Source organism: Lycium ferocissimum, chromosome 9 (assembly GCF_029784015.1).
Source record: "Lycium ferocissimum isolate CSIRO_LF1 chromosome 9, AGI_CSIRO_Lferr_CH_V1, whole genome shotgun sequence".
Classification (NCBI taxonomy): Eukaryota; Viridiplantae; Streptophyta; class Magnoliopsida; order Solanales; family Solanaceae; genus Lycium; species Lycium ferocissimum.
In genome coordinates, this window is record NC_081350.1 from 5,909,031 (window position 1) to 5,923,738 (window position 14,708).

General features: G+C 38.5%; 1 protein-coding gene across 1 annotated transcript; it reads right to left on the bottom strand.

The window, feature by feature from the left end:
• Window positions 1-1,432: 1,432 nt before the first annotated feature.
• Window positions 1,433-3,325, bottom strand: LOC132029552 (pentatricopeptide repeat-containing protein At1g62350). Its single transcript, XM_059418817.1, has 2 exons — window positions 2,914-3,325; window positions 1,433-2,121 (listed from the first exon to the last, which is right to left on the bottom strand). The coding sequence occupies exons 1-2, from the start codon at window positions 3,217-3,219 to the stop codon at window positions 1,705-1,707; spliced, it is 723 nt and encodes a 240-aa protein (XP_059274800.1). The 5' UTR covers window positions 3,220-3,325; the 3' UTR covers window positions 1,433-1,704.
• Window positions 3,326-14,708: the final 11,383 nt, after the last annotated feature.

A 14,708-nucleotide genomic window follows, 5' to 3' on the forward strand; every position in this document is an offset into this window, starting at 1 on the left:
CATAGCAAATATCTGTATCACTTCAAACCAAAGGCGGATCCAGGTTTTGAAGTTTATTGGTTCCTACAAAGATTTCAAGTTAACATAAAATAATAATTGGGTTCACAATCAACTATTTATTAAAAAATTATGGATTTCTTAATACAAATACATGGTATGAACAAAAGTTACTGGGCTCCCCTGAACCCATACCTTAAGGGCTAGATCCGCCCCTGCTTCAAACCTAAGAGTGTTGAATTCAACTGAGATGATTCTTATGTAGTCTTTTATGCTTTGTCCTTCTCTTTCCTATTTAATGGAAAAGGTGATCGCCTGTATCAAAATGTGATTCCAAGTACAAGCAGGAATAGCCTAGATTATGTTCTAACATTAGTATGGTTGATACCATTGACATTAACACTTGAAAACTGTGCAACAGTCTAGAATTTAGCATATTATTGGGCTTTAGATTTTTAACACTTAAGAGGAGAAAACTCTCACAAAATAACGTATTCAGCAAATAAGATATAACTGTATGAAGGTAATAGTGGTGGACATATCTCAAAGTTCTAGACCATCAGGCAGAAAGAGACTTCATCCTGAACATGGAAGGAAGGCTGGTTTGTCAATGCTCGAGTTAATCAGAAAACATCACATATCTGGCTTGTTCTGAAACGACAAACGGTGATAAGAAACGAGCACCATGAGACTAGTACAGCCAAATTCTCAATGAATCCCGTTCAACTTCTGAGACGAACAAGTAGGTGCCTCAAAATGAATTAGGTTCTCCATTTGATTTTATGATGCTTGTTGGCCGAGGCACGATCTTGGAAGCAAAAACTCCACAGCAACAAATAAATAATATTCACATATTGAAAACCCCAAAAGAAAATCTCACAGAAACTAGCAGTTGGAGATTCTAGAATAGAGTAGCTTCCTCTAACTGATGACTACACTTTCTGGCTTAATTTGACCAAGGGTTATTTCAAGATTGATGAACCTGAAGCGGCAATTGTTTGGTAAGAATACTTCGACAGCGGATATAGCAAAATGCCCTGCAAGAGATGACAGCAGGAAATGTAGACAGACATGCCTTGAAAATATGCTACCTAATGACCACATAGCCTGATACTTCAAACATGTCAAGATCAAAAGTCAATTGCATGGTGTGACTATATGAAATATTGCTAGAGTTCAAGAATGGAACTGCAGAAACCGGAGTGCCCTGAAGAACCAGGAAACCAAAACCAATAATTTGGATGACTGACCCATATATTAATTTATTTGGTGGAGCATTTCTGCTAAGATAACATTCACCATCTCATAAGAATAAATAACTGAGATGGTGATAACGGCTAGCGTCAATGATTGGGAGGATTTCATTAACTTTTGATCAGAGTGAAGCGTAATAAGGAGAAACCAAGAAAGTTGCCAGGTTCTCTTCCGACACAAATTGCAGAAAATGATATCAACTTCATTAAAAGCACCCAACTAACGTTCAGTTTAGATATTATAGCTAAGCTTCATACCCGCTTACGAACTTCCAATTTTCCACAGTTTTTCTGGGTCACATTTCAAATTCTCAAAATCAGAAGCAACCATTTGTTCAACAACTTAAAAGATTTATGATCTGCTGCCAAAGCACTCCCTATTTACCATTCCACTATCTTGTTGACCAGAGGAAAATTTAAATGCCATTGAGAAAATTCAAGTCAACAGCATATTCTAATCATCATCGCTCTCCTTTCTCCATTCTTCCTCATCAAATAGATCTTCAGGTGGATCATAGACTACAATATCTGGGAACAGTTCCAGAAAATCATCCTTCACTTTTTCTCTCAATTCGGGGTAAGGAAGTAGCCCCTTCAATATAACACGATAAGGTAAAGACATAGGAGGATCAGGAGAGCGCCTCATTTCATCATATATGTGCATTGCCTCTGCAGGTAATCCACCATCTAGATAAGCCCTGACAAGATCGCCAAATGTGTGCTGATCAAAAAGCACCCCTTCTTTCTTCAAATCTTCCCATACCTTCTTTGTTTCGTCTACCTTTTTGTTTCTTGCAAGCATGAAAAGCATATCCCTGTAAAAGAACATGTCTGGCCGATACCATATTTCTTTGCGCACAGCCTCGTACAACTGCAAATATTAAGAGTAAAAGTCAGCAGTATAAGCATTATATAAATCATTAACGAAAGTGGATAACTTCCATCTCCAAATAAGCTAAAGAAAGGGGTTATGTCTAGGCAAATGCAGTCTGCTCTACTCTAGAATTACCACTTAAAACGAACAACCGGAAGTAAACAAGAGAAGATGAACATCGCATCCCTATTGACTACGATGAATTAACAATCAAAGTATAATTGATGATGTTCCAAGCAGGAATCACACTTGTGTTCAACATCGTCAAACATAATGTTACATTTTGTCAAAGGAGTATAATAGTACAACAATAAATAGATATTACCACAGTTACTTCTGAGCAAAACCAAGACTTAACAGGAACTATGCCTAATAATTTCCCAATCTTAAAATTCCAAAAGCAACCGGCATAATACAAACATTTTTCCCAGTATGCAGTGAACCTATGTTAAAACCCACCAAAAAGTGGGGAAAAAAGAAAAAAAAAAAAAAGCACCATATCCTTGTCCCATTCTCGGAATCTCCAAAGCATATGAAAACTAAATAGTGTTTTGGGGAATCATAACAAGTACTAGTAATATTTATCTTTCCTACCTTTTTTCTTCAAATTCCTTTCTATATTTATACAATAAACTACTCCCTACTCTCAGATTATCTGTTGTGATTCTCTTTAACTCGCCCTTTAAGAAATATTAATTAGGAAGGACTTTTAACTAGTATTTTACCCTTCATTGGACTTTTTATAAGAAAAAGTTAGAAACTTGATAGCAAATAAAATCAGATAGTTACCCTGATGGAGAGGTAAACAAGATTTTGTCTTTGGAACTCAGCAAGAACAGCAAGGAGGTCAGATTTAAGTAGACGAGAAACATGTGACTTCATAAACCTCTCAAACCTAACCGCGTTAGACTGTAAGCGCTTAAGCTCCTTAGCGACCATTAAACCTTCTTTCCCCATTTCTTTCTTGCGCCTCCATATCGACACACTTGGGCTCGATGATGATGATGTCGAACCAGTAATGATTTGTCTGATTCCACATCTGTGGTATGGTAGTGAGGCTCGCCGCAGAAGATTTTGACCGCCTTGACGCCACATTTGCAACTGCTGAGAGCTTCAAAGTCACCATGCTACTAATTCATTGAGAACTAGCTATGAAAACGACACATACACCCCTACAGGTTCTGTCTTGGTTACAGCGAGGCCCACTGAGTTTTTAATCAATTACCAAAACCGATAAATCAAACCCTTTAATATCGACAACAAAAAATAGACTAGTGGCTTGCTTTGATTTAATTCGTTCTTGAAAAAAAAAAAGGAACCCCATCATAGAGCCGGTTTGGATTAGCTTATTTTACGCCCTTTCAAGCTAAAATAATATTTAAGCATTTTTTTAGTGTTTGGGTCAAATAAAAAAATACTTTTGAACACTTATTTTTAAGCTAAAATAATAAAAATAAGTCAAAAATCACAATTTATGATTCGTAACTTATGACTTTTGCCTTATACGCCATACGTTATAAGTCCATCCAAACAAACTCATAATCAGTTTGGTATGATTTTAATTAAAGGAGTCAGACTAAACCAATATTATATTTATACAAATTTAATAAATAGTTTATATTTTAAAATACGGAAAAGGGCCTAAAATGTCCTTGAATTATCAGATTTGGTACAAAAATGCTCACCGTTTATCTTTGCGCTCTGAAATCCACCAGTCCCGCCCCCTCCACCCCCCATGTCAACCTGTGGGGCCTAAATTATCCTTATTTTTAACTCTCCTCTTTAAAAAAAAATAGTTTCACACTTATTGCAAACCCATTAAAACCACCCCGTCCCTATCCTCCATTAAAACAACCCCATTACACAGTCCCAATCCTCCATTGAAACAACCCAAAACCTCCATTAAAACCACCACCGTAACACCCCTCATCCAAACGGCTATCGAGCCTCCATTAAATAGCCATTGAACCACCAACCACGAATGACCCAAAACCACTTGTCGATTCCTCCATTGAAACATTGACCAATTTCGCACTTATTGCAACCCCCTTTGATCAATTTTCTTCTCTCTTCCATTTTAGTCTTATTCCTCCCATCAACCCCTCACTCCTCCAATATTTTCTCTAATTACTTTTTGTTTGCTCAATTTTTAAAAGTAAACCGTTTAATTATGCAAAATTATTTTGATTATGACCAAAGTAATTAAATTAGTTTGAGTTTGAATCGGATCCTAAGTTTTTGTTGAGCTTATTTGTGTTGAAATTTAGTTGAGTACTGCAAAAAGATACTTGTTAAATCTCATGAAACCTCCATAAAATTCGGACATTCATTGATGAACATTGACCTCAATTTGAAAATTTAATTTCGAGATTTACTGGCGATTTAAACTTGGTATGTTGGAATTTGGTTTTTAAGCTCAAGCATGAATGAGTATACTTGGAAAAAAAAATCCATTAAAGAAGTGAACTAAAGCCGCCATTGAAGGAGCTTTTTGAAGCTTGCTTTAAATTTCTAAATCTGTAAATTTGGGTGTTTAAATCAATTGGGTGATACTATTTTTAAAAGTGGGTAGCATGAATAACCATCGACTTAGGGCTTAGAACCTGAAGAAGAAAGCAGAAAACTCCATGGAAGTCATTAATGAAGCTTGAAGCTTTAAGTTAGAAGATGACATGGGGGTGGTAGAGATTTTCTCACACGGGCAGGTCAAAATACGGGTCATGGATGGAATTTTTTTAATTTTGGAAGGGTTTAAATTTGTTCAATCAGATCTGGCCATGTAATAAATAAATATTTAATTATTTTATTTTAATGTGACCGTTAAAATAAGGGCAAAGTAGACCCAATAGGTTAACGGCAGGGCATTTTTGGCCCAATAGATGGCCGGAGGGCAATATTGTACCAAATCCAATAGTTCAGGGGCATTTTAGGCCCTTTTATTTATTATAATGTAATTTGTCTTGTGGGATTACACTGGGTATGTTGTTGTTGTAAAGTAATTCGTAAGTATTTCTTAAATTTTTTCATATTTCGTAACATATTATTTTAAGATTGAACTTATAATTTTCTATTTTAAAACAAGCCTTTATAAAATTATAGCGCATACACATCTTATAACTCAAATGAAGGCCAAATCAAACCTTGTTATTTTCGTTATCGCATATTAATACTACTTGTTTTATGGGTTTTCATCATCTTTGTTCTTTGGTGACATTATTTACCCTCAAAATGTACTGTTGATTTTTTTAATGGTTTAAATGATACGTGAATTGATTTGTTATAGATAGCGTAAATAGCGAATGATAAGTAAGGAAATCAAGTAAATATAAAACAATAATATACTAAAATAAGCCTGAGTAGCTTGAGCTTGGAAGAATCTCTCAATGAGGATGACTCCGAAACAATTTCAAGCCTTGAAGAACAGTTTGTTTCCGGGAACAAAAATTAAATGAATTGTATTATAATTTGCTTAAGTGCGTAAAATGTAAATTGTTAAGTAGAATTGGATGCCCTCTAACACTGATATTGGGCTCATTTTATAAGTGATAATTCTGCAGCCAGGGGCCATGAATCATTCCCTCATTATGAATAATAATGATCAATAAATGATCCTTAATTACAAATGCATAATGTTTGGCTACATATCCAGATCGGATACGTAATGCCTGAGGCTCATAACTGCTCCTCGATAATTGATCCGGATTCTTTACTACAAACGCGTGTGAAATAGCTTCCTCTGGGATCTCGACTGAATTGTATCCTAATATGTTCACCTGCCACATGTCAACACCATATCTTGCCACGTGTAACGTCAGTTTTTACCCTATACAGATAATCCCCACACTTTCCGATCAAATATAGCATGCGACCGGGATCTTCTCTTCAACCCGTTACAATTCGAAAAATGTTGATCTTTATGGTGGTAAATGAAACTTCTCCACTTCCTTTGGATTTGATGTACGTCCTTTCATTACTGACGTTCCAGACACGTGTCGCATTGCGATTGGCCAATATGGATGGTTCGGGTTTTCAAACTGTCTCCATAATGATGACAAACTCCTCAATATAAACCCCCAATCCGTCTTATGTTTCTTTTACTTTTTCGATTTATAACCCAAAACTCTCTTGTTGAAGTTTTCCTTGCTCCTTATTCCCATCAAACTATGAATTTTCCTGTTTCTCGTTCTCTGATCAAATCCACGAATGGCCAGAATTAGACCTTTTTCCTCCGGTGCTCGCTAAGTACCATATTCTTCTGCTCCACTGCCAGCGGTTGTCGACGATGGTGTCGAAGCTGAAGGAGCTCCAACCCAAGCCGCCATCATCGCCTTTTCATTTACTTCCGGCTCGTATAACTTCACCAGTGACCTTTCAGTTCGAGCTGCAATTACTCAGAGTGACCGGGGCGAAATGATAAAAAGTTACCCTTCTTCTATCACAACTTCTACTCTCTTGAGTTGGTCAGAAAGGATTGTCATTGGGATTTTATTTATCAAATCATTATTCCCCGGGAGAATAGTGATATTACCACCCCGAGGCCTGATTTTTTGAACGTGTACACCTATCCGTTTACACTCGGCTTAAATCCGACGATTGACCTGGTGATAATCGAAATGTGAAAATGTTACAACGTTTGCCTTGCTCAAGTCAGGGCATCAATGTGGAGAGTAGTGGATTGTATCCAATTTTTGGCTAACGAGGCAAAATTACCTTTCACTTTAAGCCATCTAATTCGTCTTTATACTTCCAAATTTTTCTGAGGTGGTGTCATCACCCTCTCGAAGTGAGGCAAAACCTCGTTCATCACCAGTCTAGATGAAGACAACAACAGAGGTTGGATGAAAAGATTTATTCTTTGTTCCCACAATGGAAATTATTCTGGAAGAAGATATGCCATTTCCGGAGGCGTGGAATTTGTCCTTGAGTACTTAACTCTTTCAAATTTATATATTGAATTATTTTGCGACTATCTCAAATCCATTGTTTCTTTCAGTTGCCAAATGGACCCTTGACACTTTTATGACCCTTTCCAACTGGGTTTAAGCAATTTTGGACATTTCGAGTTATTACTCTCAAACTTGGAAGGAGATGTCCAGAAACAGATGGAAAGCAAGTAATCATTGTAAATTTACTTACTTCTTCTACCTTCTTGTAAGTTTATCATCTTTTACCTTACATAAGTTTATTTTGTCAGGTTTGCCCAAAGGACTCGTTCGCCTGCGGGTGATTATGACCGATCCTGTTCTTGATCCGGCAGCTTCTGCTCGCTGAATCACCCAAACAACAAAGAAGACGAAGAAGAAACAAACTTCTAGCTCTTCGACTCGAAAGTTGGTAGACGCCGCTATCGCAACAACTGCAACCCTTCCTCTAAAAAAAAAGAGGAACTCCGAGGAAGGAAGTTCTTCCGGAGTTAATATCATAACCGAAGCTGAAGTTAGAGCTTCAAATAAACAACCTCCCCGCCCTTTTGATACCGTTATTGTAGAAGATGATGAAGAAATAGAAGATGATGATATGCTTACTAAGAGAGCAAGATCGGAAGCTGCCCTGAGACTCGGTCTCAAATGGATTAATGTCGACACCGAGTTCTGGTCCCGAAGATTTTGATCAACTCTTCGGCGATGTAGAAGCTACTATTGGATCCATCCCTTTTGCTGGAGGTCCCAGTTTGCAGCTGGGTCTTCTAGAACTGCTCAAACTAGCATTCCTACGAGGCTTTCTTCACCTACATCGGCTGCACGGCCTCCCTGAGATCATGTTTCCTCTCGGGCTCAATTAGTTAACATCTACCCGACCCTAAGTGTAGATCCGAACAGGGTTAGGATGGATACTTTGACATTTCCTGAGGATATTAACTTCCTTTCGAGGCCTGTCAGGGTTCCTAATTACTTGAGGCCGCTGATCTTGGAATCAGGCAAGGAGAAATTGAGGGGAGCCTCGTGGAAATGCCTTTTCAACGAAGGCATGCATGCTACTGCTCGGGTATATTTTTTTTTTGAAATTGGTAACTGTATCTATATTTCATCCTGATCAAAACAGTACATAGGTTGTACTGAACCATATTTACAAAGGTATTCCTACTTTCGAGATCCTACTCCTACATTGAATCTAATACATCAATGATGGAGATTGTATCATTGGAATAGACACGATTACACCAAAAACATAATAACATAATACAATTCATCTTGATTTTCGCATACTATTTTCTACATTTTCAAAACACCTAGTGTTCCTCTCCTTCCAGATTGTCCACCAAATGCTTTCATAGGACAATTCTCCATCTACCTACGTTCTTTGCTAGCAACCCCGCTTCCTCCCACCGTGAAGTGCCTCTCCGTAATCCTTCCAGGCATAGTCCAAGATATACCCTTAAGATTTAAGAATAATCTCCATATTTGTCATGTTACCTTGCAATGTAGGAATAGATGGTTAATCGTCATCGCATCATCACCACAAAAAAAGCACGGAGCATAGTGGCAACCTTTTCTCATCAAATTTTCTTGTGTCAACAACGCTCCTTAGCTAGTAACCATATAAAGCATGCTACTTTATGTGGAATTTTTGTTTTCCAAATTTGTTTCCATGGCAGGTTGTTGGGTTGTTGGATCGTCCCGATTCATCCATCCGTAAGCTAACTTTACCTTGAAGATTCCCTTGCTATTGTCCGCCACCATAACACATCTTTCCTTGTCTCCACCAACGAATCGCTCTATTGTACTAAAAAATTTAGCTACCCTTGGAATTTCCATCATTTAAATGCCTCACGAAATTAAAGCTCCATCCTTAGGAGGTCCAATGATCTGCTATACTCCTTTTGGCGGTGCAATACAAGATTATGTATGCTGGGAAAAGTGATGCCATCTTTCCGCCTCATGCCAAACATCCTTCCGAAATCGATCTTCACCCCATTACCCACTTTTATCTTGGTATTCACTTGAATTCATCCCACAACGCTTCCGATGGATCTCCATAAACTTACTCCATATGGTGTAGTAACCACTTTTGTCACCCAATTATCCTCTCTTCATACTTAGCTCTCGATGACGCCCCCACGAAGTTGATTCTCATTATCATTATTGTACTTCCATAACCATTTCATTCGAGTACTTTACTATGAACTTTCGATTCTTGATCCCTAAGCCTCCATATTTCTTCCTACTAACAAAGCTTTCCACTTCAGGATGATATCCTTTCCTTTCTTTGTTCCTTGCCACGCAGAAAGTTCCTCCTTATGCTATCCAACCTTTTGATAATCCCCGTTGGGATAGGGAACAAAGACATCATGTATGTTGGTAGAGCATCAAGAACGAGTTAATGAGTGTCAATCTACCGCCCAAGGATAGATATTGAGTCTTCTATCTTGCCAGTTTTTTCTCACATTTCTCAACCACACTGTTCCAAATTCTTGTGGATTTAGACTTTGCTCCTAAAGGAATTCCAAGATGAGTGGTTGGTAGATCACTAATTTCACCACCTAAGATAGCATTCAACAACTCCATATTTGGCACTTCACGTTGATCGGGTATAAGAAACTTTTCCTCCAATTGATATGTAAACCGTAGAAAATCCTTCAAATAAAACCGAATTACCCTTAGGATTTTAAGTTGTTCTTCTTCGCATCACAAAATATGAGGAGTATCATCTGCATATTGTAGGTGAGTAATCTCCATATTCTCCCTACCCTTTGTGCAAGTAACATCAAAACCTCTTATCCATCCATTGAAATTGTGCAGCTTTAACCATTTTGTTGAGACCTCCATAGCTAACGAAATGTAAAAGGTGAAAGTGGATCTCCCCTCCCGAGTCCCCTTTGAGTTTTGAAAACTCTGGTGACCCATTTATCAAGTCGAAAGCTTTTGTTGAAATACGATTTGATCCAATGTATCCACTTTTGCCCAAAACCCATACACTCCAATAACCTCCTAAGATATCCCCAATTAACATGGTCATATGCTTTCTCGGTATCAAGTTTGCATAAAATTGTGCTTCTTTTGCTTCATTACGGAATCTCTTTGCTTCATTGGCTATTAAAACAACATCCATGATTTGTCTTCCTTTGATGAAGGCCATTTGTTATTGAGTCTACCAGTTTATCCATCACTCTTTTCAATCTTTCGGTGAGAATTTTAGATAGAATCTTGTAAATGCCAATCAAGCTAATCGGGCTGAAATCCCTCATTTCTTTAGCCCTTCTTCTTTGGTATAAGAGCTATGAATGTGGCATTGAAACTTCTTTCAAACATTCCTTGTTCATGAAAATTTTGCAGTGTATTCATAATATCTTGCTTCACCATCTCCCAGCATTTAATGAAGAATCCCATGGTGAAGCCATCTGGACCAGGTGCTTTATTAGTTGCACATAATTTTAAACATTTCAGCACTTCACTTTCCTCAAAGTTTCGTTGCAGTGACTCCTTCTCCTCCTCTGACAACACTGGGCAGTTAGTAAAATGACAAATAGGTTTCCATTGTGTTGTTTCTGAAAATAGCTTTTGATAATAACCAACAATTTCTTTTTCAATCTGGCCGGATCCCGTGTTATTTCCCCTTCAACAAGCATTGATCAATATTGTTGTATCTTTTATGTGCATTTGCCATCTTGTGAAAGAACTTCGTATTTCTATCACCTTCCTTTAACCATAGAGATCTTGATTTTTGTCTCTATGATATCTCTTCAATTTTAATCAGCTCTTCATACTCTATCAATGAATGTTGCCTTTCTAATCGTCTCATCTTCCGTCATCCTCCTTTCTTCAAGAACCGCATCCGGTTCGCTTATTTTGCTTAACAAGGATCTCCTTTGTACCCAAGTTTCCTTGTTCACTTCTACTCCACCCTTTTAGCTTAATTTTAAGAGCTTTTAGCTTAGAAGCTAATATGAAATCGTGTCTTCCTCTCGAAATTAAAAGAGTTCCACCATTCCTTGATTCCGTCAAAAGCCTTCGTACCTAACCACCAATTTTCAAATTTGAAATAATTCTTGTTTCGTTCCAAGATCCACCTTGTAAAGCCAATGGAATATGATTTGATACTAATCTCCGGAGAGGAATTTGTTTCAAGTTGTTGAAACTCCGTCATCCCACTCTTCGTAGATCAAAATTTCGTCAATTCTAGATGCTATTTCTTGATTGTCCCCTTTAAACCACGTGAACTTAGCATCTTCTAATCAAGATCAACTAGCTTCATGTCTTCAATAAGGTCTAAAAATTCCCTCTCTCGATCTTCTCGCACAATTCCTTTTTTTCGAGATGAACCTAGTGACATTAAAATCTCCACATACCGTCCAAGGTCCATCCATCAATCCCCGACCGAGCCAATCTCCTCCCACACTAGCCTCTTTCAACGTAGCTATTAGTGCATAAACCCCTCGTAATATGACAAGAAAAATTCCAAGTCGTGCCTCAAACTTGCAAGTCGGTATAAGCACCCATTTTCGGAATCTCTCCCTTCCAAATTCTACTATCCCACATCATCATTATCCCTCCTCTTGTTTCACTAGCCTCCAAACAAGCATATTTAACCCATCTACCTCCCCATATCTGCATTACCAACCCTGATATGTCCCTCTCCATCTTTGTTTCCTGCAAACAAATAATATCTACATTCCAATCTGTCACCAAACTATTAATCATCCTTCTTTTGTCCCTGTCGTTCAAACCCCTTATATTCCATGACACAAGTTTGAATTGCATCAAGAACTAGTTAAGATGTTCCTCCCCTTGCTCCTATTCTCATTGCTCTTGAATTTAACATCAAAGGTCACAAGATTTTTTCATTTCTTGTGCACCTTTGAATTTTGCTCTTTTACTCCCCATCTCGGCCTCCATTTTCCTAGCTTGTCTAGCACTATCAACTTGCAACAATAATTCCAAAGCCTCATCTTCATGGCCCGAAAGTCCATTTCTTCCGAACATTTTCCCCAACTTGATCATATTCTCGTTGTACCCAAATTGACGTGTCCCTCCGTTTATCCATAATCAATTGCTTTCGTAGAATACGGATCGGTTCTTCCTCCTCAATCTCCCATTCTTCAATTCGGCGACCGCATTTGGATGTACCGATCGGGTAGCAACATCCGTACCTTCATTCCTTACTTCATCACTCGAGTTTATCCGGTCATCGTGGCATATTGGACAGCCAACTCCCCATTCTCCGACGTTGTCACCATCATCTCCTCTCGCGGGAATCGTTGTTCTATGCTTTGCATACCTTCCGCGTTGTCGACCGAAGAAATCCTGTGTTCTAATGTTTCAGTGAACAAGATATGTTCGATTGGGAGCCTGTGCATTTTAAGTCATTAAATATGACTTGGCCGCTCAGTATCATGGCCAATCTTCCTCAAGGTTGTATTCGCACGGGTCGTTTATACGGGCCCGCCCGAGGTTTCCATTAAGTCGATCATGCGCCTCTCACACGCTCCACCTATTCTTTCACAACAAAATTGCATGTACCGTAGTCGTACCTCTCCCACGTGTCTTCCGAATTTGAATCCCCGAATTGACGGGATTGTTGTACTTTGTTGCGCTTGCAACTCTCCATTACCCGCCGGGTAATCGATCGACAGATTTTTCACTACCCTTCTTCTCCAAAACGTTCCCCTTTCAAATTCGGCGAAGTTTCGAATCGATTTTGCTTTCACTTCAAATCGAAAAATGGTAAGTTGATACCATTTCGAGAAATCGTGACTTCTTTTCGCGTACTTCTCCCATCGTTCGACACCAAAATTCTAGCCCACTTCATGTGATTTTTAAGTTCTCGTTTCTTCTTCGTAGTCACCCATCCCCACATAGTTGACCTATCTCTTGAAAAACTTTGTGCGACCACAAATGTAATGGAATTCGACAACTTTGATCCATGTTTCTTCGATATTAATAGTTTTGACACATGACCCACCGTTGGACTCCACCATTCGAGATTGAATTTGTGGTTCTTCCAGCTCCACCGCCTTGTAGAGTTTGTTCCTGCCATGTATCTATTGGGAAACTCGAACGGTAAAATAAATCTCCATACATCTCATAGATGTTCACCCCGATGGCTTTCTTCCATATTGTCGTCGACCATCTCCTTATTTCATTTAAGGTAGGTTTTTCCTTAAATTCCACTCCAAAAGACCCAACCAGCATCTTTTGAGTAGCCCATCTTCTTGACCCAGCCTTCGTAAATTTCTATGTTACCCATTGTGTTTACCTTTGCTTCACGTAAGCTCTTTGATTGCCATTTATCGTCCTGCATGTACTTCGCAGATACGGTAGTTGGCTCAAGCCGCTATTCTTGCAGGACTACCGAATCCGACTTTTTGTTGCATTTAATGAATCTCTCGATTTTAAATGCTATGTCGCACCAACCAAAGATTCAACACCGGTTTCGGGGATAATGAGAATAGATCTTCCCCCTCGACTTAACGATAGTATGCTTATATATCTCCCATATTCATTATATTTCCCGGCGCAAAAGTGCTCCGCATCTCTTTAAAGGTTTTCCACCTCTCGATCATCTTCTCTGGTCACTAGAAGCTTCCTTAATGTAAAGCATATCCATTCCATGATCTTGCTGCTCATAGTTGATCTTCGCATCATCTTGCGACTCCTCTCAACCCACTCGAACCACACAGAGCCCTCTGAGTTCCATCTAGTAATGTCAAACGATTTGAAACCAGCATTGAAGTAAATCCCGTTCTCCCCCATTCTAAAAATCCAGATAAAAAGAAGAAAGAAAGAAAAGACAAAGAAAAGAAAAGCTATCGAAGGTAATAAGTAATACTTGGTTGGGAAGGAAAAGAAGATTGGCCGAGATCACCGGAAAGGAATGGTTCTCCTTCCTAGAAGTAGGAGAGAGAAGGTTCTTGGGAAATGTGCCTGGGAGCATTTTAAGAAGACTGCTCGGGTATATTTTTCTTTTTACATTTTGTCACGTTTCTTTTCTTGACAATTTATCCGAAATAAATTTTGGTTTCATAACACTGAACGAGCCTAACTTAAATATATTGGTTTCGGAAAAGGGCCAAATATACCCCTGTACTATCGGAAAAGGGCCAAATATACCCCTCATTATACTTCGGGTCTAAATATACCCCTGTCGTTATACTTTGAGTCGGAATATACCCCTAGTGTTATACTTTGACACACATATACCTCTCATTTTAACGGAGAGACACGTGTCATCATCCTATTGGTCTATTTTAAATTATCCCCTAATAAATTAAAATTGAACCCATAACCCGGTATCCAATTAAAATAAAAGCTCTGCTCCCCTCTTCATCTTTGATGGCTAAGAAGAACATCAACATGATTCAGAGAAAGTCCTCGAAATTGGATAAAATTACGGAACTGCTCCCAACAACCTAATGAAACTGAAAAAGTGATGATAGACTTTTACACACAGGCAAGAAAAGCTTCCTACATTGTCCTTTCGATTCTTCTGAGGATTCTACTTCTCAGTCACAACCATCTTCCTCTACTGTGCACCTTACTTTACCCAATAATTTAGCACAGTTGTTAAATAACCATTCCAATAGTAGAAAACGGCACAAAAAGTCTGAATTTCGAGGGCTTTCTCTGAATCATGTTGATGTTCTTCTT